Below are 24,119 nucleotides of genomic sequence, written 5' to 3' on the forward strand. Positions count from 1 at the left end.
GTCAAGCAATTTGAATATGTATTGAACAGAGTTCACAGTCTCTCCAAACAATAACACGGATCACACTACCTTTTTTTTCAAGCATTATAAAGTTGCTTTTTGAACAATAGGGATTTAAATTCTTGCTAATATGTTGAAATGTTGGGTGATCTACTCATATATCCAAATATCTATATTGTGCCCATCTTCACTTATTCTTGCTAGCATTTGTCAAATGATCCATTCCCTTCTTTGACTAGCTTTATGATTAAATGAAGTATTATATACCTTTGTCAGATTTTTTTCAAGAATATTTGGTAATATTAATTAATGTAGTATGCAATCTTCCTTAAGTATGTGCTTAGCAAAATGAAATCATGGTTCATCTGATCCATCATGTTTTACAGTTAAAATGTCTTTCCAATGAAATAATTATTTGGCAGATTGCAATCTAATATTTTCTTTCTGCATTGCTTTTTTCATTTAGGGCACTTTTGCCCAATCTCATTGTGTCAGTTTAGAATATGTTCCAAAGCCAAGCATTCTTGCAGTTTACCCACTGTGTCACTTGTGTTTGAGAGCTGAGCCTTTTCCCTCCTTGGTTCTATGATAGTTTTTCTGAAATTGTTTTTTTTCCTATTGGTTTGTTTTTCTTGCTTTAACTCACCTCTTGCTTCTGAATTTCAATATCCTACCCTTATGTCAGTCAGCTAGCCAGGTTTAAAAACCGTAACACTTTTAAAAACAATTATTTCCTTCTGTGCTGTCCAGACAGTTTAGAGTTAATGGGATTTGGGATAGTTAGTTAGGAATTGAGAGCTGTCCCCTTGAGGGAATGCATCATGGTAAATGTAGTTAAGGTATCCTGGGACATCTAGTTCATGTCATGTGGCCACATCTATAACCCTGATTGGTCACTGAATTGACCTTGGTGGGTTGGGGGAGGTTTCTTCTCTCTTGCCTGAACACAGCCTCATGGTAGCATCTCTACCCCCTACTTCTACAATATGGGATGAAAGAGATAACCACCTTTTTACCCATAAAGACAGATATGCAAAGGATTGGACATTAAAAAGAATCTCATCATAACTGTAGTTATTGGGGATGCCTGATGAACCAATAAAAAAGACTTTGTATGGATGCTTTGTGGAGTTTATCTATCTGTCTTTGTACAGGACAGAATAGTAAAAAGATGGTTATCTCTTCCCTTTCATCCCATATCTTAGAAGCAGGGGGTAGAGCTGCTAACATGAGGCTGTGTGTTCAGGCAAGAAAGTTGCAGATGAGTACTAATTGACTGTAGTATTCTTTTTTCACCATTTGAAAGTTAGTAAAAGTAAATATGAACACCTGTTAGCTTTAAAGTGCTGGAATAGTTAAGAAGCAGCTTATCAGTAGGTATATGGGGAACAAACGAATTGCCCCCAAACTGATGGGATAACTTGGTATGATAAAATTCATGACTGGAATGTACTGATGGAAGGATATAAATTGTTCGAAAGAATCAGACCTAACAAAAGAGGAGGTGAAATTGCATTATATGTAATCTCTACAGAAATGCATAAACCACGGATGAAACCTCCTAGAATGCATATGGGTCAATATAAAAGAAAAAAAAAGATAACATTGTCATATACTACAAGCCATCCAATCAAACAGAAGACATATATGAACTGTTTGCTAATGAGTTAACAAATGTATGTGAGAAACACAGCACAGTAGTAATAGAAGACATTAGCTACTTCGATATTAAGTGGGAGACAAATTCTACATCAAGTAGGAGATCAATCCGATTTCTGACTATCCTAGCTGACAACTTTTCATATAAAAGGTAGAGGAAGGGACCAGAGGGATGGATATACTGGGCCTAATTCTTACTAACAGAGAAGAAATGATAGAAGGGGTTGAACTGTAAGAATTTTGGGGGAGAGTGACCAGGCCATATTACAATTCAATAACATGCAGACACAAGCAATAGTACATAATCAAACCAATGTCTTAGACTTTAAAAGAGCTGATTTCAACAAATTTAAAGAGAACTTGGGAAGGATACCATGGATGAAAACCTTAAAGGGGAAAACAACTCAAGAAGCTTTGGAAACTGAAAAATATGATTAAAAAGCTGAATCCAGGATAAAAATGGCACCTCAACAATGGAGCATCTAAATACATCTTTGGTTCCATGGAAGCCACAGACAATCAGATCTTGAGGGCCATTTGGAATAACAAAAGGTATGGAACTGATCTAATTTAGAGGAGAAGAATTTTCCATAAGTGGGTATCATAGCAGAAAAGGTATGCAAAAAAGAGCAAAAAAAAAAAGAGCAATAAAGATGATTATGGAGCTGGAGGCTAAAACATATAAAGAATGATTGCCGGATTGGGTATATGTAGTCTAGTGAAAAGAAGGACTAGGGTGACATGATAGCAGTGTTCCAATATTTGAGAGGCTGACACAAAGAAGGGATCAACCTATTTTCCAAAGTACCACAAGGCAAGAAAAGAAGCAATGAATGGATATTAATCAAGGAAAGCAGAACTTAAAACTGAGGAAAAATAAAGAACAATAAACCAGTGGGATGGCTTGCCTTCAGAAGTTGTGGGTACTCCATCACTGGAGGATTTTAAAAAGAGATTGGGCAGCCATTTGTCTGAAATGGTACAGGATCTTCTGCATGAGCAGAGGATTGGACTAGAAGACCTTCAAGTTCCTTCAAACACTGTTCTTTTGTTATCTGTTTTGTTAACTGTCCTATCCTTTGAGCAATGTCTATGGAGATTCTCAGTCATCAAGGTCATGGTTGTCCCATGATAGTGGATTCAAAGGATGTCCCAAAGGTGCTTTTTCAAGAGGCATCTAGACTTTCTGGTTTTTTTTTGAAGACATTTTGCTTCTCAACCAAGAAGCTCTGACTGGATGGTGGGGAATGGACGAATTTATACTCCTTTCAGACAGCTGGTTATTTATAATAATAAATATATAACAAATACAATGAAGATTCCTATAGACAAAAATAGCTGCTGCGCCATGGGTTTACTGTTCCCCCCCTTGTAGCCGATCTCTACATGGAAAAAGTAGAAGTCAAAGCCCTAGACTCCTTCACAGGAATTCCACCCCATTCACTGGTATAGGCATGTGGATGATACTTAGGTCAAGATCAAAACACAGGAATTGGAAGCATTCCTCAAACATATCAACTCTGTGGACTGATATATCAAATTCACAGGGGAAAATGTTAAGGGAAATAGTCTATCTGGCCTGAACTGTGCAGCACACATTAAGGAAGACAGAAGCCTTGACATTGAAGTTTACAGAACACCCCCACCCCATCCCACCCCCACAGATCAGTATTTATATGTTGATTCTCACTACCCACTGGAGCACAAAATGGGAGTCATCAGAATCCTATACCAGAAAAAGAACTAAAAGTACATCAAGGGAGCCCTCAGAACATGTAACTATTCCATGTGAGGAGAAAATACATCAAGGGAGCCCTCAGAACATGTAACTATTCCATGTGAGGAGAAAATACATCAAGGGAGCCCTCAGAACATGTAACTATTCCATGTGGGGAGAAAATACATCAAGGGAGCCCTCAGAACATGTAACTATTCCATGTGGGGAGAAAATACATCAAGGGAGCCCTCAGAACATGTAACTATTCCATGTGGGGAGAAAATACACCAAGGGAGCCCTCAGAACATGTAACTATTCCATGTGGGCTTTCATCAGATCTCAAAAAGATGCTACAGAAGCTCCTCCATAACAGACACAAAGAGAACAATAAATGAAGCAACATCAACATTCCATACATTGCAGCAATACTGGAAAGCTCAGGAGGATCTTCAGCCAAAACATAATACGTGCACACTTCAAACCCAAAAATACACTGTCAGAAGCTTGTCCACTCCAACGATAAAATACTCAGAAGCAAACTGAGTAACGTGGTATATGCAGTACAATGCAGTGAGCCATGTGCAGATCTGTACATTGGGAAAACAAAACAACGACTTCATAAACGCATGGCACAACATAGCAGAACAAACCCATCAGGACAGGATTCAGCAGTCCAGGACAAGATTCAAAAGACAAAGGCCACTCTTTTGAAGACAGCAAAGTCCACATTTTGGACAGAGAGAACTGCTGGTTTGAAAGAGAGGTCAAAGAGGCCATCTATGTCAAAATTGAACAACCTTCCCTCCACAGAGGGGGAGAGATATGACATCATCTATCTCCAGTCTACAACAAAGTCCTTTCTACAGTTCCTAGAAAGCCCACATCCATTTGCACTACTCAGGTGACTGTGATGACACAGATCAGTGGTGGGATTCAAATTTTTTTATTACCGGTTCTGTGGGCGTGGCTTGGTGGGCATGGCAGGAGAAGAATACTGTAAATCTCCAGTCAGAAGTGGTATTTGCCGGTTCTCAAACTACTCAAAATTTCCATTACCGGTTCTCCAGAACTGGTCAGAACCTGTTTAATACATCTGACACAGATAAACCTCCAAATGGCCTCAATGACTCTCTAAAAGAATGCAAATGACCACCTGTATTCAAGGAGTATAAATCCTTTTATTCCCCACCATCCACTGAGAGCTGGGGAAGCTTCTAGATAAGAAGCGAAATGTCTTCAAAGAAAAACCAAAAAGTCCAGTTATCTCCTGAAAAAGCACCTTTGGGACATCCTTTGAACCCACTATCATGGTAGACTGACTGAAGAAAGGTTTCAATGAAATGAATGATGTATATGTGTCTATTGAAGAGTCTCTGTCCTAAATCACTTTTTCCACATACCTTTTCAGTAGATGTGAAAGCTATCACCTTTCCCAGTACCAACAGTATCCCAACAAATATCTCTTAGCCTTTTATCATTACTGGTTCTGCCTGGAAGTAACAGCCCAGCCAAGAGATTCTCCTTTTTATGTGTTGGGATATAAAATACATCTATCAACTGGAGATGCCAAAAGTGGAAATTGGGATTTCTAATGAGCACTTAACTAGTTTATGAGGATGGGTTTTGCCAAACTACCTCCAGTTCTTTCAAATTTCAAAACAGACTTTCCCTGTTGCCATTGTTTCCACTTCACAAATAAGGCAGTTCTGGGAAAATTATGTAAACTCTTCTAGCAGGTGAGAACTAGATCAATATTTCAAGGATGTATGGAATGACTTAGTCCTTCAAGGGCAGGCTGAAAAATCTTTTACTGCTAACTATTGATGGTCAAATTTTAAAAGCTGGACCAATTACTCATGCCACAGTGCCTTTGAAGTTAACAATACAGGTACTCTTTGACTCACAAGAGTTCATTTAGTGACAGTTTGAAGTTACAACGGCACTGAAAAAAGTGACATGACTATTTTTCACACTTATGACCATTGCAGCATCCCCATGGTTATATGATTTACATTCAGATGCTTGACAAGTCCTTCACTTTTATGATAGTTGCAGTGTCCTGGAGTGATGTGATCCCCTTTTGAGATCTTCTGACAAGTGAAGTCAATGGGGAAACTACTCAACAAATGTGGTGAGAAAAGTTCTAAAATGGGGCAAAACTCACTTAACAAATACTTAACAACATAAATTTTAGGCTCAATTGTGGTCGAAAGTTGAAGATTAGCTGTAAATCAGCATGAAGAGTTAACTCTCTTTGTAGTGGAACATATAGATCTTCCACTAGTGCTGGGAACATTTGGTTACAAGACCATGACCCAATATTAAGTGGAAAAAAACAATTTATTGCCCTTGAAAATGCTGAATGCCTTTCTCACTGTGATCGGCCCTCCAAAGCCCCCCGCCAACCCACCTCCAATGGTTCATAGAGAGTTTCCCAATTTGACAAGTATATAGACAGACTTTGCTGATGGTTTGGGGAGGAAGAAGCCTCAGCCCTCTCTCCATGCAGAGATTGTGATTGCACCATAAACCTGGTCCCTGGTGTCAAAATTCCTACCAAGCGACAATTCCAAACGTCTACTACAGAATTAGAAGCTTTAAAATAATATTTGTGATGTAATTTGCGAAAGGGATTCATATGACCTCCCCACCCCCCAGTTGCTTGCCTCAGCTTCCACCTTCTTCATATTCAAAAAGCAAGACCCCAGTGGGCCTAATAATAGTGATACCCTCTGCAACTGAGGGCAATCCATGATTACAAGGCTTTAAATGCAGTCACAGTAAGAGACTGTTATTCACGGCCATTAATTTCAGACCTATTAGATAGACTGTTGAAAGCAAGCATTTTCCAAGATTAGACATCCACAATGCTTACCTTATTCTAATAAAAGAAGGCCATGAATACTTAATTTGCCTTTGACACCAGATACAGCAAATTTGAATATAAAGTGATGTCTCTTGGTCTGTGCAATATCCTGGCCATCTTTTCTAGGTTCATGGACCAAGTTTTTCAAGATAAATTTATGGTCTTATATTTGAATAATATTTTAATATTAGAGCCTCTGAGAATGAGGCTCAGCATACAGACGATGTGCACACGCTCCTCGGTAGACTAAGAGATAACCAGCTCCTTGCTAAGCCAGAAAAATGTGCCTTTGATTTACAACAACTAGACTTCTTGGACTACTGTATTTCTGGACCGCAGAAAGTCCCAGTTGTACTAGACTGGCAAGCCCCTCGCATAGCCAAAGATGTCCAATGTTTCCTGGGCTTTGCTAATTTCTACAGGAAATTTATACTAGACTTTGCTCACAAAGCCAAACCACTGACTTAACTGGCAAAGAAGAGAATTAAATTCACTTGGGTGTCTACACACCAATCAGTCTTTGAAAAATTAAAGCATGCCTTTTGCCATGCACCTTCTTTTCCAGAATCCCCTCTGCCCCACAATGCAATTATGACATGTTTAATAAAGAACTCCTTGCTGTTACATCAGCATTCGAACACTGGAAACTCTTCCTAGATGGTGCATGTTTTCCACAGAGATCAACACCGACTACAAGAATCTACCTACTGCAACAAACAAAGCCACTTTCATCCAGAAAAGTTGGATGGAGTCAATTCTTCTCATGTTTTGATTTCTACATAAATGCATCCCAGGCTCCAAGAACTTAATGCCAGATATGTTCTCTCACAAACCAGTATATTCTGTTGTTCAAAAGATCCCATAACCAACAACAATCCTACAATCTTCCAATTCCCAGATTCATCAATCACCACCAACCACTGAGAGGCTGGAAGCTACCCAACTGCACCAGGACTTACTCACAAAGATAAAGACACAGCCTAATTTTTTCTAGACCATGTCTTTTGCTACCATGGCATGGTATTAGCACTTGTGTCAGACAGAGGCATGCAATTCCAATCTAGATTTTGGAAAGCACTTTTCCAGCTACTAAATGTCAAGATCAACCTCTCCTCAGCTTACCCGCTTGCCACGAATGGGAAGGCCAGTATTTCACCAAGCATTACTTTCTGAAGATGTCTCCCTAAGCCCAATAAGATCCCAGCAACATCCTCAAATGCCAGTCTTAGTAGAGGGAGAACGAGAATACAAGGTGGAAGAGACTTACACTTTAGGAAAAGAGGCAAAGGTATTCAGTACTTGATTCATTGGAAAGGCTACACAGTTGCAGATCACTTCACCTGGGAAAATGCATGGTATGTTCATGCTCGTGATTTAATTCGTCAGTTCCACCAGCACTGGTGTACTGGCTGTATTTTATTTTATTAAGTAAACCCAAATAATAACTCTTAATTGAAGTACCTTCTAAGTTGCTAAAGCAATCAGGTGAAGATAATTGTGTTGCTTGGTTATATTGTGCATTCAGTATAGAAGTTGGGAAATGAACTTTTGCTATAGGAAGTCTAACAAATTTAACTTTGGAAACCACAGGCTTTAAAAAATAAAATAAAAAATTTCTCACCTGGACTCTGTAGGAATAAAGGATCTGCCACCATAACCGGAACTTTAGTGTGAAGAAAGCAACTGAGCAAATAACATTAGTCATACATGACCTTTACCCCCTCATCCCAACCCACAGTAAATAGCACAAGAACACATGGAACACAAAGATAACTTCCTTGGAAACACTTTTGGCCTGGCAGACACTAGACACTGGCTCAATTGGTTTTTCATGGGAAAAAAGGATGGCATGTACATTGACTATGGAGCAGGAGGTTGGCACAGTTTACAGTTACCATGCAAAGTAGAGGCGTGTGATATCCAGTGATAGGATATATGTTTCGCAGGACTTTCAAAATTAAGACTATTCTAAACTTAAATTCTACTGCTTATATAAATCTTGCACTATTAAACAACAAAGCATATCTCATTATTGTAATCAATTTGTTCTTATAGTGGGATAATTTCTCACTGGGAATGTTAGTTAGCTATACTTTTCTGTGTTTGTGGTCTAATATAAAACTGTAGTTCCCCTTCCCTCTTGCACAAGTTGGATTAACTTTTAAAGCATCTTAATCTTAATTTGATCCACATGTGAAAAGTTGAGGAATCTATTGCAATAGGACCATTCGGTCAAGAAGGTTTTGGAAAATGAGTAGGTTAAGATCTTACAGGATTTTAAGATCCAAAGAGATAATTCATTATAGTTATTTGTAACATGCCTGATATGATAATTATTAAAAAGAAAAAAGTCTGCTTCATTGATGTTTCTATTCCTGGTGATTCTAGAATTGAGGAGAAGCAATTGGATAAAATTAAGAAATACCAGGACTTGCAGATTGAAGTTGAGTGCTTATGGAAAAGAAATCCAGTTGTGATTGGAACCCTCAAAATGATACCTAAAGAATTATCTTGATATCTGGAAATACTAAATTTACCAGTATTTCAGTACAGAACACTCTAATTTTAAAGAGCCATGCTGCTTGGAACTGCCTATATTCTTAGATGCTATCTCAATAATTCCCAGGTTCTTGGTTAAGATCTGAATTATTAAGTTTCCATCAATATTAAACTATGAATCTACATAATAATAGACTATGCAATACCTGGAAACAGTGGAATAGAAAGAAAATTGTGGGTCCCATCCATTACACACAGTGGGACCAAGAAAAATTGGTGGCTTCCTGTCAATGGAATACCACTCAACCAAAGATAAGACTGGCTCCCATCTTGTTATTTTTCTGGAATGCTTTGAAAACATGAATTGGCAGTGGGCTTGGGGACCTCAAGCTGCTGCTCCGGTGGGGTGGTTGAATGGGTTTTTAGTTGCTGAATCACTGTAGGCAGTCATATAAATTAAATAAATAAATAAATAAAAACTGGACAAAATATACAAAATACAAGGTTACAGCGTATTGTAATAGAAATAGAATAACTGCAAATAGAAATAGAACTGTGGCAAAAGAATGCAAAAGTTATACCAACATTAATAAGCACCTAGGATGCACTTCCAAAGCATCTGGAGTACTACTTGAACATCAACAGTATTAACAAAATTACTATCAGTCAATTGCAAAAGGCAGGCTTCTTTGGAACAGCTTACATCCTGTGATGATATGTTTAATATTATTAAACAGTATCTACATCTGGTGGATTGTGCAATCTATCATAACATGAATGCGTATGCTGCTTTCAGAAGTTTTGGGTGACTTAATAATTGTTAAAAACACCCCCCAACAAAGAACAGTAGAAAGTCTTAATTTATTTTAGGTGTTTTCCTAACAGTTTCTGTTATACTCCACTTTTTATGCACGCATCACAACTTCACTATTATCAGAAAAACTTCGTGGATATTACCAAACCCACTGTCAACACAGCTCCTTTGTAAAAGTCATAACATTAAAAAGAGATATGAAACATGGCAGTGAGGAAGCTTAGGAATTTTGCCTTAGCAACAGCTTCCTTATAACAGAGGCCTTCTCTGAAGCAAAACATCTGGTTTTTAAAAGAGGATTAGTCTGTGAACTCTGATCATTTCTTACTCTTAAAACAAAAGAGGGATTAAAAAAAACCTCTTGCCTCTTTTCAGATCTTTTCACAAAAGTAAATGGAAATGCACCCAAATGTAGCTACAGAATCATCCCCTCCCACAAGGTAAAGGCTTCGTCTAGAGGTAACCAGGGAGCACACTAAAATAGTTCGTCCCTTTACCTGGGAATATTGTACTGGAGGAGGCCACACTGCTTCCCTTGCCAAGAGCCCCTCCAAGCAAGTTCCTTCGAAGGTAGGACAGGCCCCTTGTCTGCTAGTGCAACACTCTTTCAGCCGTCTTGTTAAGTCCTGCCTACATTCCTGAGCAAGATAAAACTGAACAGATGCCAGATGGACAGAGGCGAGCTTTGAAAGTGGGCTGGCCATGCATAGGGGATTTGGGGTGGGGTGCTTTCAGTGGAGACGTGGTGTTCAATTTTCCTTGCAGGAGGTTGTGCAGTATGCGCAAGAATGAAGTATATTGTAATCTGTCTAATAAATACTATAAAGCAGCATTTCACAAACTTTTGATTGTATCTTAGTGCTTTTCTTAGTGCTTGGCAACTTAAGAGACCTGTGAACTTCTACACCCAGGATTCCCCAGCCAGTATGTTTTCTTTAAGTTTTATTATTGTATATCTGTTTACTTTAGAAGCAGTCACAATGGAACGAAAATCTTCCAGCTGTAATACTCATTTTAAAAATAGGTTTTGTATAGGAGGTGAAAGAAGTACTATATTCACTAGTTTTTATTATCTAATTAAGGCATATCATACGGATCTTAATTTTAACTTCTGAAGAAGTACATAGAATTAAACTATATTAGGGAAATTATCCAAGTACATTTGCTGATGTTATCAGCAAATCAGAGGCAGTTGTTTGCATTATAACATAAATTACTACTTAAAACACACATGTATATACTGTTCATACATGCCTTTGCCACAAAGTAAATTGCACCATCAATCCTAGGCTAAAGTAGAGCCTTCTAAGAAAGAATGATGAGCATAGACAGCTGTCTCATGGCTTTTCAAATTTTACGAATCCCATAAAAGAATGCTGGGTAGTTGTAGCCGGAGATAAAAATTAATGCTACAGAAGACCTGGACAATATGCTAGGTCTTCTAAGTTCATTACCCACTAAAAATCCTGGATGAAGTGCCTTCTCTTTCCATCAAGACAGACAAAAAACAAAACAAAAACAAAACTATTGCATTTAAACAAAAGAGAGAGAGAAAAAAATTTCCAAAATAGTTTATGGATTTTCAAGGATGTGTTTGCGACCCACTGTCAGCAGAATAACTTTCTGCATACATTCACTATTCTGATTTTCTTTTCTGCTTAATGGAATATTGAAAGAAAACATATAGAGGAGGAGGCTGGAATTCTTTCTGTCCCAGGCTGGCATTAGGCTACGGCTGAGTAGATCTAGTTTAATGGGGAAAAATGCTAAACCCGTCCAAATAATTCTAAAAGAACAAATTTTCACATCAGCAGGTGGTGGTGCCATCAGTCAATGTGGTCTATACCCTACTGTCGTTGCCTTTCAACAAAATAACTCTCTGAAAATTGAATAGAATAGGATATAAGATAATAATATAAAAGATAATATTAAAAAATGCCTGAAAATGGGCCAGCTTGGAGGTGGTAGAGAAAAAAAGATCCAGCTAAAATTCCCAAAGCATCCCTGTGGGAGAGGCCATTAGGACGGAGCTATAGGTGTAACAAGCTCTCTGAGCAGCTTCCAACCATAGAGTATGCAGTATTTGGGAGGTCAGATGCTACAACTCAACCTCTCAATCTTCTGAAGAGTTATAACTTTTGGCCATTTTGCCAACCATTGTTGTTATATAACTGTTGGGTTCTACAGTTCATGGGATGTCCTCTTTTATGTAAACATATATGTAATTATATTGAACTTGGTTTACTCAAGGATCAGATACACAGGTAGGTTGAATTCCACTTTATTGATCTCAAAGTGCAAGTTATCTTACCTTAGATAATTTACACATATATTGGAACAAGCAACGGATACACAGAAATTAATATAACAAATCTGTATTCTGTATTACAATGCCAATACTGTGATCATATATTAGTACTGTGGCATTTTATGCCGTGCAGTCAATAAAGTGTGGTCAGAGTAATCAGTGTTAGCCCAAATGAAAGTCTGACTTTCTTCAAGCCCATCTCACATTTTCAACAATGCTTCATTAAAGAAAAGCCTCCTGAAAATTCAAAATATATTAATTGGTATACTGTTTCCTTCAACTCCTTCACAGCAAGTAGTATTGCTTGAAAAATAATTACTTCAGTTGAAAAATAAATCTTTAGATTCACCCACAAAACCTCCCATTTTCCCCACACATTACCCACACCAAGTCATAGTCAACGAAAGTGTTGAAAATTACTGATGCAGAATGCCATGCCAGGAAATTAGCCCATTACTTGTCCAACAGGGTTAACTCACCCATGTTTCCAACCTACAGAAACAAACTTTTTGAATCCAGCAGAGAAGATTTGCTTGCTTGCCAAATGTTTCTCTCCCAGCTTCATTTCCCTATCTGTGGCTCTAGCCAGTGACCCCTCTTTCCTTACAGCAGCAGGAGTGGTTCTCACATTGCAGTCACTCCATTATACAGCTCTATGTCTAGCTTTCTGGGAATATGTAACTGGTCTGGCTAAGGATCTGCTCCATAACCTGATTCTGGAAAAACATGTACATCGCTATATTTCCTTCTTCATCCTGCGGCCTCAATAAAGTTGGCCCAAAAACAATTGCAATACTCTGCTGGGACATGCGGTTCTTCTCCCGGAACTCTACAACCCTGGGGGGAAAAAAAAGGAAGAACACCTTGAAGCCATAAGAAAATTTTGCTATGCCACCAGAAGTAAGTGGACTTAAATTCCAATTTCTTTTGCTTGGGTTTAAGTTTATCACTTACAATACTTTTATGAAGTACTAATAGTCTTCTATAAAGATGATTGCTAACTACTTGCCCTTTTGTGCCTATCTGGCTGTTTAAGTTTCATTAAATATTGTTTCTTTCAAGCAGCATAGCAACTGAAAGTGTCATCAACTAAATTTCTACAGTGGTGCAATCAGGCAAGCAGACAGGCCTGATGGGATAAGGAAATGAGCGGGGTAGGGGTCTGCTTTCAAGTGGGAAGTTAAAGATAGGAAGACCAAAAGGCAAAGAAAACTGTCATAAGGGTGGACTCTAGCTTGGAGGAGACTGTGGTTGAAGCAATACATTTACAAAGGATCTATGGTCACAGGACTGCTTTTATTGTAAAATTAGTATTTTAACAGCCCAAACTGACAAAAGATCTGGAAAATGATGCTGCTCACCTGGAAAGATGCTGGAAGAGTACCCTCGAAGTATTGAAATTAGCAGGAGGTAGAGAATACACAACCTCTCGTAAGTGATGCCTTCGCTTTGCGGGGTCTATAACTTCTGTAGCCCCCCCCCAAAAAAGGAGATTTCACTCATTCTGTTCTTTATATAACTAGTTCTAAGAAATAACAGTAGATTGTCTAGTTTTTTTCACTGTTATTTTTCACTGCAATGGAAATACAGGACATCATATCATTATTTACTTTCTTGCCACCCTGTTCTTTCCAGCAGTCAAGAGCAAGGGGAAAGGAAAAGCGCATACTAGACCAGAAGTCACATTCTCCTAATTTGATTTTACAAAGAAAGGCTATGCCAAGCCTAGTTTGCTAGATGGCATGACTCCTTAGATTCCAAAGAGTATATCTTAAAATATGCATATGTGTCTGTATGTGTATTTTATGAAGTGCCTATTTGATTCCCTTTTTTGCTTTTGCTTGTATCGATGTTTTTAATTCTGTATTTTTTTTCTCACAACTTTCTTAGTTCAGTAAAAATATTATGTGAAATCACAACTGTCAGTCTTTCAGTTGTGTTGGCCTTCAAACGCATCGAGTTTTTCCTAAGAACCTAAGAAATTGTATTAGGATAATATTTATGTGAATCCCAGCAGAATGATCTTTTCTAACTGTTAGATGGAAATTTTGTCAATGTGCAGATTTTTAATGCGCTATCCAAGATTTTTTGGTATGGCATCCAACATGACAATAACCACTCGGACCATCAGATCTTGATATTTGTGGTCATTGTTACCTAAATTGATACTGTTACAAGGCACGAGAAGGCAACCTGTGTTACTTTTCCTAAATAGAGCTCTAATGTGACCTTATTAACCATCTCCTCATTGCAATTTGCTGATTAAGAAGCACTTTTGATTTGTAACACTGTTATTTGAAGGGAGATATTTAAATTATTTATCATTTATTTATTTGTACCCTGCCTTTATCGTTTTTACAAATAACTCAAGGCAGCGAACATATCTAACACATCTTCCTCCTCCTATTTTCCCCACAACAACAACCCTGTAGGGTGGGCTGGGCTGAGGATGGCTAAGGCACGACTTGAACTCATTGTCTCATGCTTTCTATCTGGTGGTGTAACCACAAGAGAAAACTGGCTCTATACACTATAAATTTAGACTGGATTTAAACTTTAAAAAAATAAATTAGATTTAAATATTATAATCCACAGAAAATTACTCCATTTATTTTTAATTTTTTTTTCTTTTGACCTGGCCATGTCCAGGTTTAATGTTACACTCTGTCTACCAACTACCTTTTAAATTTTCACAGTTTAAAAACAGTAAATATGATCTTCAGCTGCTACAAGATTCGCTAAATCTGCTTTAAATGATCAACAAGCAATAGGACAGAATGGACCTGTATCTTCTACTATCAATCTAGGTGATGTGCTAGATTGACACAATTTCTAATTCCCATTTATTTCAACAAGAGAAACAACTGAGATGTAGATAATCTGGAGAAATGAAGTTTAATATGCAGAATATTCAAATCGCCTTTCTGAACTCAAAATTCTAATTTTGGAAGTATTAGTTCAGTTTAGGCATGAAGCCAGCTGATAATTTAGAGGTAGTCAATAGGAAGAAAGAAGTAGCAATTTGCTTTTGAAATTGTTGCCATGAAAATGTATTAGTCCAGGCAGTCATCAGGAGTCAAAATTAACTCAAAGCGCTCCCCCACAACCCCTGCTCCTTAAATTTGCCCTATTATGATTTGTGGATCTAAGGTGTTCAGTAAAAACATTCTGACTGCACCTTAGCTATGGGAGATAAATCTTATAGTCCAAAAAACGTTGGCTTTGATACATATATTCAAAGTTAGCCACTAAATAATCCTTTTATCCTTCCTAAGAGTAAAATATTGTCTTACCAGCAGCAGCAATTAATCTGTTGAAAAATCCGAAGGGGAAAAGCGGTTCGGGTAGTTCGCGGAAGAAGAGTTTGAGTGCCCCAGTGATGACATGAACATCATCCCACTGGCCACTATCAAGATCCAGATACTCATCTGCAAAATTAATGAAAATTACAATACAATATATACACACCCAGTCTCATCCCATGTCCCTTAGCACTGAAGATAATGATAGCAATACAGCCATAACTGATTTATAGACCAACATTTATTCACAATCCTTGGACCAGAGAATAATTTAGTAATATTTGCTCCAGAATCATGCTGAAGAAGAAAAGGCAACTCTCTCAAAATGCACTTAACTTTCAGAAGGAAGCTCAAATTTAGTTCCATTGGAAAGTAACTTGGATTAGCTATTTTAGTGTTAGAAAGTTTTGTTTAGACCAAAATTATTCAACCTTGGCATCCTTACGACTTCAACTGTGTGGACTTCAATTCCCAGTATGGTGGCTATGGAATTCTGACAGCTGAAGTATACACATCTTAAAAATTGCTGTGTTTCAAAAACACTGAGCTAGATATTCTTCACCTTGCTTTATCTAGTGTATGCCATGACATGAGAAAATGGCTCCAAGGATCTGACCCCTTGAGGGCTGCTCCTTGTATCCTAGTATGTCCATGTGGGTTCTGGGCAATAGGATGGGATTGGGAAACATTTCTTTCATGCTAGAATATCATGCATAATATCCCTCTATTAGGCATTCAGACAAAGATGTTGATACCAACATCCCTGGACACTGTCCAGGTTTCAGGAAGCCTCCTATATATATCTATCTCTATATTCATCTTCACAGAAATGAACAACCTGAGATCTTCTACAGGCAATGGACATTATGCCTCACTTAACTATCCCATTTGCAAGTCACAGTAGCTTACCATGGTCAACTCTGAAGCGCAAATTTTGTATTGTAGCCAGGTTACCACTTATCCGATAAAGTCCATCAATATCCAAGCCTGAGAGACAGAGAAATAGCAACTATTATCTGTATCTCCACAAGAGAAAAATAAGTGCAAAGTAAGGGCCTTTTCTCACACTTTGCATTTATTTTGCTTCAGTACGAAGAACAACAAGCTCTTTTAATGTGTCACAAAACCAGAACGAAGGACTCAAAATGTAAATGTTATGGAAATTCTGATTGTTGTGTGATGGATGCACATCACAGAATTGAAGATGTAGGCTGTCCGGGATCAGATTTTCAGTTTAGATGAATTGTAGAGTATTGCATACCTCTTTTCTCCACAGTGGCGATGCACTGCCTGACGAAGTAAGGCACTGTACTTTTTTCACGATCGCAAAGAACTTGAAGAGAACATCCAAATACCTGATCTGAATTTAAACAAAAACAACAACATAAAAAAACCCTATCAGCTCAGGCAAGAAAGATAGATCACATTATTTTCTAAATGAATATGCTTTCATTTAGAGGGCAGTATTAACTTGGCAAGCGGTGGTTGAGCCCCTTATAACTTAAATGTTAAAGGTATTTTAAATGGCTACAAATTAACAACAAATGATAGCCAACTGTGGGCCTGAATGGCACTCCAAGGTCATTTTTTAAGCAGCATTCTTCCTCTCCAGGAAATTTACCTCTAATGTAGCCTCGATCTCTCAGGTACTGTAGAGATGGACGCTTCAGCAGAAATTTCCTGAGCACATAGCGGATTTTGCTGGAATCATTATCAGAACCAGGAGAGTGCCAGAAAGCTGCAAAGGGACAACTGGCATTAGAATAGTCAAATAGGGAGTGGGGCATTGTTTTAAAAGTATGCTGAAACTTTTACTGAATCTCTTTCAGGGGGTGGGGGAAGCAGCAAAAAGAGAAAATATAAGTTTCTCCATCAAGGTTATTTTTGGAGGCTTTTTACATAATATGTTTACTTGTATTGAAAATAAGTCTTTTGGAGGGTGTGCAGTCTTTCAGCTGAAAGAATAAAATCAATTCAGCAATTCAGTCAATGTCTGAAATGCTCTACCTGACTCTGTGGTTTCTACCCCAAATCTCTAAAACTTTAACCTTAGACTGTCTACTATTGACCTCACCCCTTTCCTAAGAGGTCTGTAGGGGGCGTGCATAAGTGCCCCAATGTGCGTACTATCCCTGTCCTATTGTTTGTTTCTTTTTCTTATTCGTACCCATTTCATGTACTCATAACCATGTTTATACTTATACCTGTTATCTAATAATCGCTTGACAAATAAATACACACATAAATAAATAAATACATAAAACAATTCACAAATCCCTTTCTACTGGTTCCTATTCTGTGCTGCTGCCAAGAATATTACGAAATGCATGAAGTACATTCATGAAATCAGTAGAAATGAAGCTCAGCTTAAAGGAGAATTCACCTTTACAAATATTCAAAGATCAACATATGAAGGAAAGAGGATAGGAAAGGAAATAAAAAGTTTGTACTGTCATGCATGGCAAAACTATTACTTTTAAAAATATTGTAATTGCTATCATACTACAAATGTCATTAGTCATACTTATTTTACATATATGCTACTCTTTGTCCTAAACATCAGGAGCTTTATCAATATGGGGATCTTCTATGTAAAAATCCTTCCTTTCCTGAGCAAGCAGACCAATCAAAACTTGCCGGATCCAGTCTATCCAGAAGATAATTCCTACAGTCTGGTAAGGCACTCTGCCTTAACCTTGCGCCCTTCAGAGGTATAGAGTTAGACATTCTGTATATCCCACCCATTTAGAGGAAAGTAGCTTGAATATATAACAGAGTTTGGTCTATTATGTGTTTGTTTTAACCTTTATGTTCTAGGATTGCTTCTTGTTAATTAATATTCAAACCTCTTTCACAACTTGTAAAGAAACACACTCTTTTTCAATATGCGTAGCTTAGCATACTACAGTTTTAGCCTCCTTCTTAGCCTTTTCCACACTGCAGCCTTCAGCTGCTGATCTGTATATAAACTAGCTGGAAATTAAACTGGCTTACAAAATTCCTTTCTGGATTTCAGTCACATTTTCCCCCTTGGTCACACTAAATAGTCAGGTGATCTGTCTCCTATTTCTTTTCCCTTCCCATTCATGAAAGCAAATGCCAACTGCTTTTGTTTTTTGTTGGCATGTCTTCAGTAGATTGAAGAATTTTTTACAACAGTTCTTCCTGTCACTTGGACTTGAAATAGAAATTTAGTTGAAATCTTTGTCAATTTTACCTAGTTAAGAGAAAAAAAAAAATGAACGGCCAGCATGCATTTTGCCATTTCTCCACCGAATCCCTTGAAAACAAGACAAAACAAAGAAACAGCCTGCATTGCAGGTTTTCATTGGTGGAACTTGAACATTGTTTATCAGAAAAAAACAAAGGTCCACTGTTGAAAAAAAAATATTAAACAGATTCTAATTCAGTAGCAATCTTTAATTTTATGGTAACTTGAAGTCCTAAAAAAAGATTCCTGGTTACTAAATCCTCTTTAAGTATTTTAGGTAAAAGAGGGATTAACAAATCCTAGTCCTGAAAAACTATCATGTATCTGTGGATAAGTATGTCTATGGTATTGATGAATTAGTTAATCTGCAAACATATGTGATGTTTCCATTTTAGTTTTCATCACGTATTGTATCACTGTTGTCAACTCAAATCACATACAATGGCCAATGAACAGACACAGACCTAGATGCTTTTTTTCACTTTCTTTCTCTTTGCTCCCTCTGGTTTGTTCCTTGGATTTTACAGCTGCTAAATTATCATCATCCACTTCCAAAGGGAAATCTATAGACTGAACAAAAGAAATACAGAACAATTATTGTCATACCTGCAAAAAAAGCTAGAACTATGAAATCCTAATATTGTCAGTCCCACTAGCAATTGGTAAATATTCTATCTTTCCTTCCTTTTTTCCATTTTTTTTTTTTTGGGGGGAGGCAACAATGATAGTAATAATAAATATTCAAATATCAATATATAAAGAAAAGTGGATAGGAAAGGAAATAAAGGGTCATGCATGGAAAACTATACTTTTTAAAAATATGGAAGGTTTACAAATGAAAATGAGAGTCATCTGGATGCTCCTATGAAATCCAATTAAAGAGGCAGAGCAATGGCAGAAAAAAAGCATCACTTTGTGTGCAAAAACCACAAAGGAGGTTTGAGTGCATGTTAAGTTCAATGACAAGTTTTGCATAACATTTATGTCATACCAGCTTGCTCATTGCTGAAGAGAAGGAGAAACTTTTTTATCAGTTACCATCCCTTCTCCTTTTATCTGAGTTCACAAAAAGAAAGTTTTTAAAACAAAATGACATTTGCAAGACTTAAAGCTCAGGAACTGCTACATTTCCCCACCAGAGTGTTTAAAACTGTTCACTGTAAAAAAAGAGAGAAAGAGGCTTTTCTAGCAGAAAGAAAATACTTGTATTGCTTTTGCATAAGGGAACTTTTTTTTTTAAAAAAAACCTTCTTCTGATGCTCTTAAATGCCCCTGATCTGCATGGAATTTACCTACATTCAGGAACCACAACTTAAAAAATAATCCAGAGATTTTAACTTTACCATGGTGTATGTTAAGAATAAAACATATGTACCCTTCCAGGTTCAACTCCCAGCAATGCCGGCTAGCACAGCCAATGATGAGAATTGCTGTACTTTAGTAACCTCTGAAAAGGCTAGATATGGAACCATAAGACAAGAGCTATATATCTCTGCTTTGAGAGTTTAAGTGAAAGTCGATTGAACATACCATCCTGATGACTCCCACCCTGGCTATATAGTATATGAAAAAGTTTTGGGCTTCATTTGAGATAGAATAGATGCAGTAACAAGAGACATACAGTATATGAAAAAGTTTTGGGCTTCATTTGGGATAGAATAGATGCAGTAACAAGAGACATACCAGTCTGCCAATTCTATGACTAATTGCACTGTGCCACATGCTGGCAATGGAGTCCAAATCATGTTGGATCAAATACTCTGAGCCATCCCGTGTCTTCAGCTACAACAGAACAAGCATTTGTATGTGATATCTAAAAGTTGTTCTCCACAAACATTGGAAATTGTTCTAATTTACCAAATTGCACTTGCAAGTCTTCATTGGTTTTTAGACTTATTTTATCAGTGACTTAGGATAAAGCACATTGCATTTCCATAATAGTAATCCATATCAAGAAATAACTAAACTGATTAACAAAAAAGAATTGTATGCTTTGGAGACTACCCTCCCCTTCATAACTACAGGTTCATCGGTTGGTTGCCTATTATCTCTTTTCATTTTTCTTCAAGTAGCATAAGATACATTTCCTAAAATGTATTGACTGCATCAATAAGAGGAATGCCTTTTAATTTTGCCTTATGCAGCAGAGGTGGTCCAGGGAATAGGGACATTTTTCCTTCTCTCTAAACTCTGGCACATTTGACAATGATGGCCATTATTTCTTACCTCCAAAACATTTTTCCTACTTGACCTGTCTTTGTGGGCCCAGGAAAGAGATGCACCATGAAGATTCACATTAAACTCTGGGTTGCTTAGCACAGAGGGATACTTCTAAATGTGCAAAGAAAAAAAGTAGAAGTAACACAAATGTTCAGATTGGACTCCCGACTTCCTGTCTTCCTTTATTACATTATATCTATCCAGTATACAAATTATTCTATTTGACTAATGTATCTTGCTTCCACAGATATCTAGATTTTGGGCCAAACTATGCCGTGTAAGTAAGATTTTAGTTATGCATACATATTTCAAATCAATTGGTGTGAATATAAATGAAAACAGAAAAGTTTCTAATTTAAAGTAAGGTTTAGCTGTTAGAGATGAAAATCCATAAGGGCAACTATCTTCATCATTGCGTCCTCCAGAAACATTAAAATAGTACTTCATTGCACAGCTAACATTATCAAAGGCAAGATGGTTGGGAATAATATGGCAAAATTGCATCCTAAATAATCTTATTAATTTTATCAGAGAGGAGGTTTGCGACAGTTTATGAAAAACATTTATCCTATTGTTCCAACAAAAAGCTTAAGGAAGCAAAAAATAGACTTAAAGACAAAAAGGGTCATCATTTAAAAGATCAAATAAATTTTAGCAAATACAGTTGGGCATACTATAGTAACAACTTGCAGGGTTTCCAAAAAAGAGAAGAAACTATGAATCAAATGTGTAAAATAAAGGTGTGAGGCAAAATGAAGGAAAAGTTTCTGTTAAAATTCCACATAAGGATGACTCATATGAAATTTATTATGATTTAATTAAGTTTTATCCAATAAAGAGGCAAAAAAGAGAACTTCAAAGCAGTTTGGTATTTTTTTTTTGTTATTTTATATATGGTGCAATTGTCTAAGTCTTCCTCATAGTTTTGCTTTACTTTTAATGTTGTGTCATATTATTAACATAGTTACAGATGTTTCTTTTTGACTGGACATATATATTTAAAAATAATTTATAAAAATTATATGAGCCAAACAGAATTTTTATTTATTCACAGAGAAACACATATTTCAAAGTTTGGAAATTGATTTTTACTAACCAAATGCAACTGTGAGATGAGAAGAAAAGACTCCTGAAGATACCTCAAGAATCAGGCAGCTTCATATAAAGGAAGATTATTTTTAAATTAACTGTATTTATAGATTTGAATTTCTTCATCTACTCTCTATTCTACTGTAATATCAACTGGTTATCTCAAACTAGGAATCTAAGGCTGAAGACTTACTGTACTACTGGAAAATGAATGCTTGGAGTCCTTGAAAAATATTAAGGCATCACCTTCCAAGACTGTCCATACACAAGCCCAGTTCTTCCTAAAAGAAGATAAAGAAAGAACACATCATTCATAGAATTAACTGGGTAGACATAAACTGAAAGTAAGGTTTTGGAAAAAAAATAGTATAACTATACACAGACAGCAATATTCCCTTTTTCTCTCATCATTTTTCAACACACATTACTCTTAATAATCAACATACAAAAGGAGTATGTCTCTATGAATAAATAGTCATCATGAGAAAATAGGCTCAAAATAGTATGCAAGACAGATAGACAGACAATATATAGCTGAAGAATGAGAGAGAGACACAATCAGAAGGTCAATAATTCAGTTCCAAATTGCTCACAAGTAAATAAAAAAGGCTTGGGAGGAAAAGCTGAGAAGTGGCTAACTATGCTGCAATGAGTGGTTTTATTCAGGGGAATGTAGACTCATTTAGTTCTTGAAAATGTGCCAAAGAAGGCAACTGGCAATTGACAAACACCTTCCCCTCTGACGTGGCTTAAAGCTGCTCTTAATTGTACTGATTATTTGCTTTATTTAAATTCAAACTTGCTTGCTTTGCTTAATCAGTAATGATTTGTTAGTGAATTTATTAGTGATGCATTCCCTCCCCAAAATATGTTTAAGTCTCTGGAATTATGCTCTATCTTGCCTGAACCAGCATTTTTCAAAAGTCTTACAGAACTATGATGTCCACTACACGTTTTTAGTTAGAGTCTTGCTTTTCAATTCAATGGTAACACTTATATGTTTAAGGAAGATTTCTTTGGGTGGAGTGGGGCGAAACTCAATGGCTACCGCTACTTTCCTTGTAATGACTCTGGAACATGGTTTTATTTCCAACTCTTCCTCATACTAATGGCTAAAGATTTATGCCAATCTAGAGGCAAGGAATTAAAACACCTAAGAATTATCTAATACCTAGGCTGCTATTGACTAGAGAAGGAGATTTCATCTTATGCCTTGAATGACTGAACAAGGAGGAAGCAGAACCTTAGAAGGCAACCTCAACTGATCTCCCTACATCAGAAAGGCTGAAGTAAATCCATAAAACACACACAACAGGCCCCTCTTACCTCAGCCGTTTCCCTTTATCAGCAGTTCTTGTCCGATATAGCATCCCAGCTTTCTCAAGAGATTTCAGCTGACAAGGTGGAGAAAAAGAAATGGCAATTTAATCTTGTCCTAGTTGCTGGGGAAAACCCCATCATCAGAGTAAAGGGTGGCTCTGCTATTAGATAGGATCAGTAGCTGACTAGCAACAATCTTGAGCCTTTGAGGATTGCTTTTAAACAAATCCAAAGTTACTGGGAGAAGGGCTAAGCACTTCTCACTTCCCAAGCATGCTTATCTTCATTTGGCTTAGGCCACTGTAAATTTAAGAAATAAATCTAGGAATTAAGACAATACAATACTTCAAATATTGTCTAATTTAATCCAGAGTACAGGAAAAATGCTAAAAATTGGGAGCCTATTGGTAGACATTTTATATTTGCATTTTCAAACTCATTAAAATAGCCCCCTTTCACCTTCCTTAGAGAGAAAATAATTCTTAAGTTTCTTCTACTGTGGTGGGGCTTGGACTCTCAGTTATAATTTAAGGAAATAAGATCAGGAAATGGACAACATGGAAATGGTAATTGTAGGCACTAAGTGGCTGTTTGAAAGTGGCAGCTATTTTGGCCATCCTATTCCCATCATTCCATCTTTCCAAAAGGTTCTCCTGGTTCAAAATATGCAAAGGATTAGGCCAGATATCTCCAAACTTGGCAACTTTAAGCAGGGGTGGGATTCTGCAGGTTCACACCTATTTGCTAGAATCAGTTGTTAACATTCTAAGCAGTTCGGAGAACCTATTAGAAGACATTACTGGCCGAATCCTGTAAGGAAGGCAGGAAGGAAACATTCTGGTATTGGTTACAGAAACTGCCTCTCCATGAACCCTTATTACATTCTTGGCAGGGCTACATTTCCTGTCTCTGGAACTTCTCTGGAGTTTTTCTTTCCTCTTTTGCCGGTACTTTGCTCGTGTGGAGTGACCATTTAAAATTACAATGGCACTGAAAAAAGTGACTTATGGCCATTTTTCACACGACTGTTGCAGCATCCCCACAGTCATGAGAGGCCAGGCAAGGAGATGTGTGCCTCGATGTGATATTGAGTTTGCCACACACAGGCAATAAC

The 24,119-nt window shown here is 37.2% G+C and overlaps 1 protein-coding gene across 5 annotated transcripts in view; it reads right to left on the reverse strand.

The window, feature by feature from the left end:
• Window positions 1-24,119, reverse strand: part of LOC113449790 (rho GTPase-activating protein 27) — a 73,594-nt gene that overhangs the window by 207 nt on the left and 49,268 nt on the right. For 2 of the 5 annotated variants that reach the window (XM_026720932.2, XM_087916132.1), the window contains 11 exons: window positions 23,012-23,079; window positions 21,879-21,966; window positions 20,603-20,707; window positions 20,060-20,158; window positions 18,841-18,946; window positions 16,787-16,903; window positions 16,427-16,525; window positions 16,075-16,152; window positions 15,157-15,291; window positions 13,225-13,330; window positions 11,821-12,700 (listed from right to left, as the gene is read on the reverse strand). In XM_026720932.2, coding sequence (XP_026576717.1) covers window positions 12,523-12,700; window positions 13,225-13,330; window positions 15,157-15,291; window positions 16,075-16,152; window positions 16,427-16,525; window positions 16,787-16,903; window positions 18,841-18,946; window positions 20,060-20,158; window positions 20,603-20,707; window positions 21,879-21,966; window positions 23,012-23,079 — 1,179 coding nt within the window. In that variant the 3' untranslated portion in view covers window positions 11,821-12,522. Of the gene's footprint in view, window positions 1-11,820; window positions 12,701-13,224; window positions 13,331-15,156; window positions 15,292-16,074; window positions 16,153-16,426; window positions 16,526-16,786; window positions 16,904-18,840; window positions 18,947-20,059; window positions 20,159-20,602; window positions 20,708-21,878; window positions 21,967-23,011; window positions 23,080-24,119 lie in introns of those variants that run through there. The other 3 variants (XM_087916129.1, XM_087916131.1, XM_087916130.1) reach the window with 3 other exon arrangements.

The sequence above is a fragment of the Pseudonaja textilis genome, chromosome Z (genome assembly GCF_049901715.1).
Source record: "Pseudonaja textilis isolate UNSWEBS1 chromosome Z, rPseTex1.2, whole genome shotgun sequence".
NCBI lineage: Eukaryota > Metazoa > Chordata > Lepidosauria > Squamata > Elapidae > Pseudonaja > Pseudonaja textilis.